Source organism: Helobdella robusta (assembly GCF_000326865.2).
Source record: "Helobdella robusta unplaced genomic scaffold HELROscaffold_25, whole genome shotgun sequence".
Lineage (NCBI taxonomy): Eukaryota > Metazoa > Annelida > Clitellata > Rhynchobdellida > Glossiphoniidae > Helobdella > Helobdella robusta.
In genome coordinates this window covers 2,074,274-2,075,123 of record NW_008704310.1, presented here as the reverse complement: position 1 = coordinate 2,075,123, position 850 = coordinate 2,074,274, and the positions used below count along the sequence as shown (strand labels likewise).

At 53.4% G+C, this 850-nt stretch overlaps 1 protein-coding gene across 1 annotated transcript in view; it reads left to right on the top strand.

Moving 5' to 3' along the window:
- HELRODRAFT_173152 (hypothetical protein) overlaps positions 1-850 on the top strand; it is a gene marked incomplete at both ends in the record, with an annotated part of 4,783 nt that overhangs the window by 2,322 nt on the left and 1,611 nt on the right. The window contains one exon of the mRNA XM_009019763.1: positions 673-848. Coding sequence (XP_009018011.1) covers positions 673-848 — 176 coding nt within the window. The remainder of the gene's footprint in view (positions 1-672; positions 849-850) is intronic.

Below are 850 nucleotides of genomic sequence, written 5' to 3'. Positions count from 1 at the left end.
CGCCAAACATCTGCCGGCTCTCCAAGGCATTAGCGTGCATCCGTCCGGGCGCCTACCATCATGCGCAGAAATGCCGGATGGTTCCTTGAGAACCGGGATTGAAGCCTTGGAGAAGAGCCGACAAATGTAATCGTTTAGCGCTGAGTGACGTAGTTGACGGACCCCACCCAGGCGACAAACCAAACCGTGGTGCCCAAACTCGTCCGCCCCAGCGCCACATCGGCACGTGTATTTATTCTGAATGACCAGGCCAAGTCTGAAGCCAATGGCAAATCTCACAGACTCGTCGTCAAGCCTGGTGCCCACAGAGGTGTTAAGCCACGATCTCAACCACCCACAGCTGGCAACGCTGGACATGGCCAACAAACGAGCGGTGAAAAAGTCGTCGCCGCATGAAGACAACAAATTTTGAAAGATTTTTTTATATTCTTCGTTCAAAATTTGGACGTGCGTACGGTCCCCCGGGGCGGACACTGGGGGAAGAATATCGCGGCAACGAAAAAACCGGTGGAGCAGGGAAGACTGCAGGTCGAGAGTGGCAGCGGCAGAAGAATTATAAACAACGGGAGCCAGCTGAACCACGCTAAGCAACCCCAGCCCACCAAATCGCACCGGCAGCTGAGCCTGGGACCAACCACTGTCAGTCACTTGAACATTGCAAATCGACGACAGGGCGGTGCGCAGGGCTCCGTCAAATTCGCCCAATTTAGAAGGGTCAATGTGTTTAGATGTACGCAGGAAGTACATCAATTTGGGCAAACTGAGGGCATTGCGGATAATAGTCAAGGCATCATGGGCCGAAAGACAGGAAACACGACCCAGGGCGAATTTAAGCTCAGAGAGCTTTTGT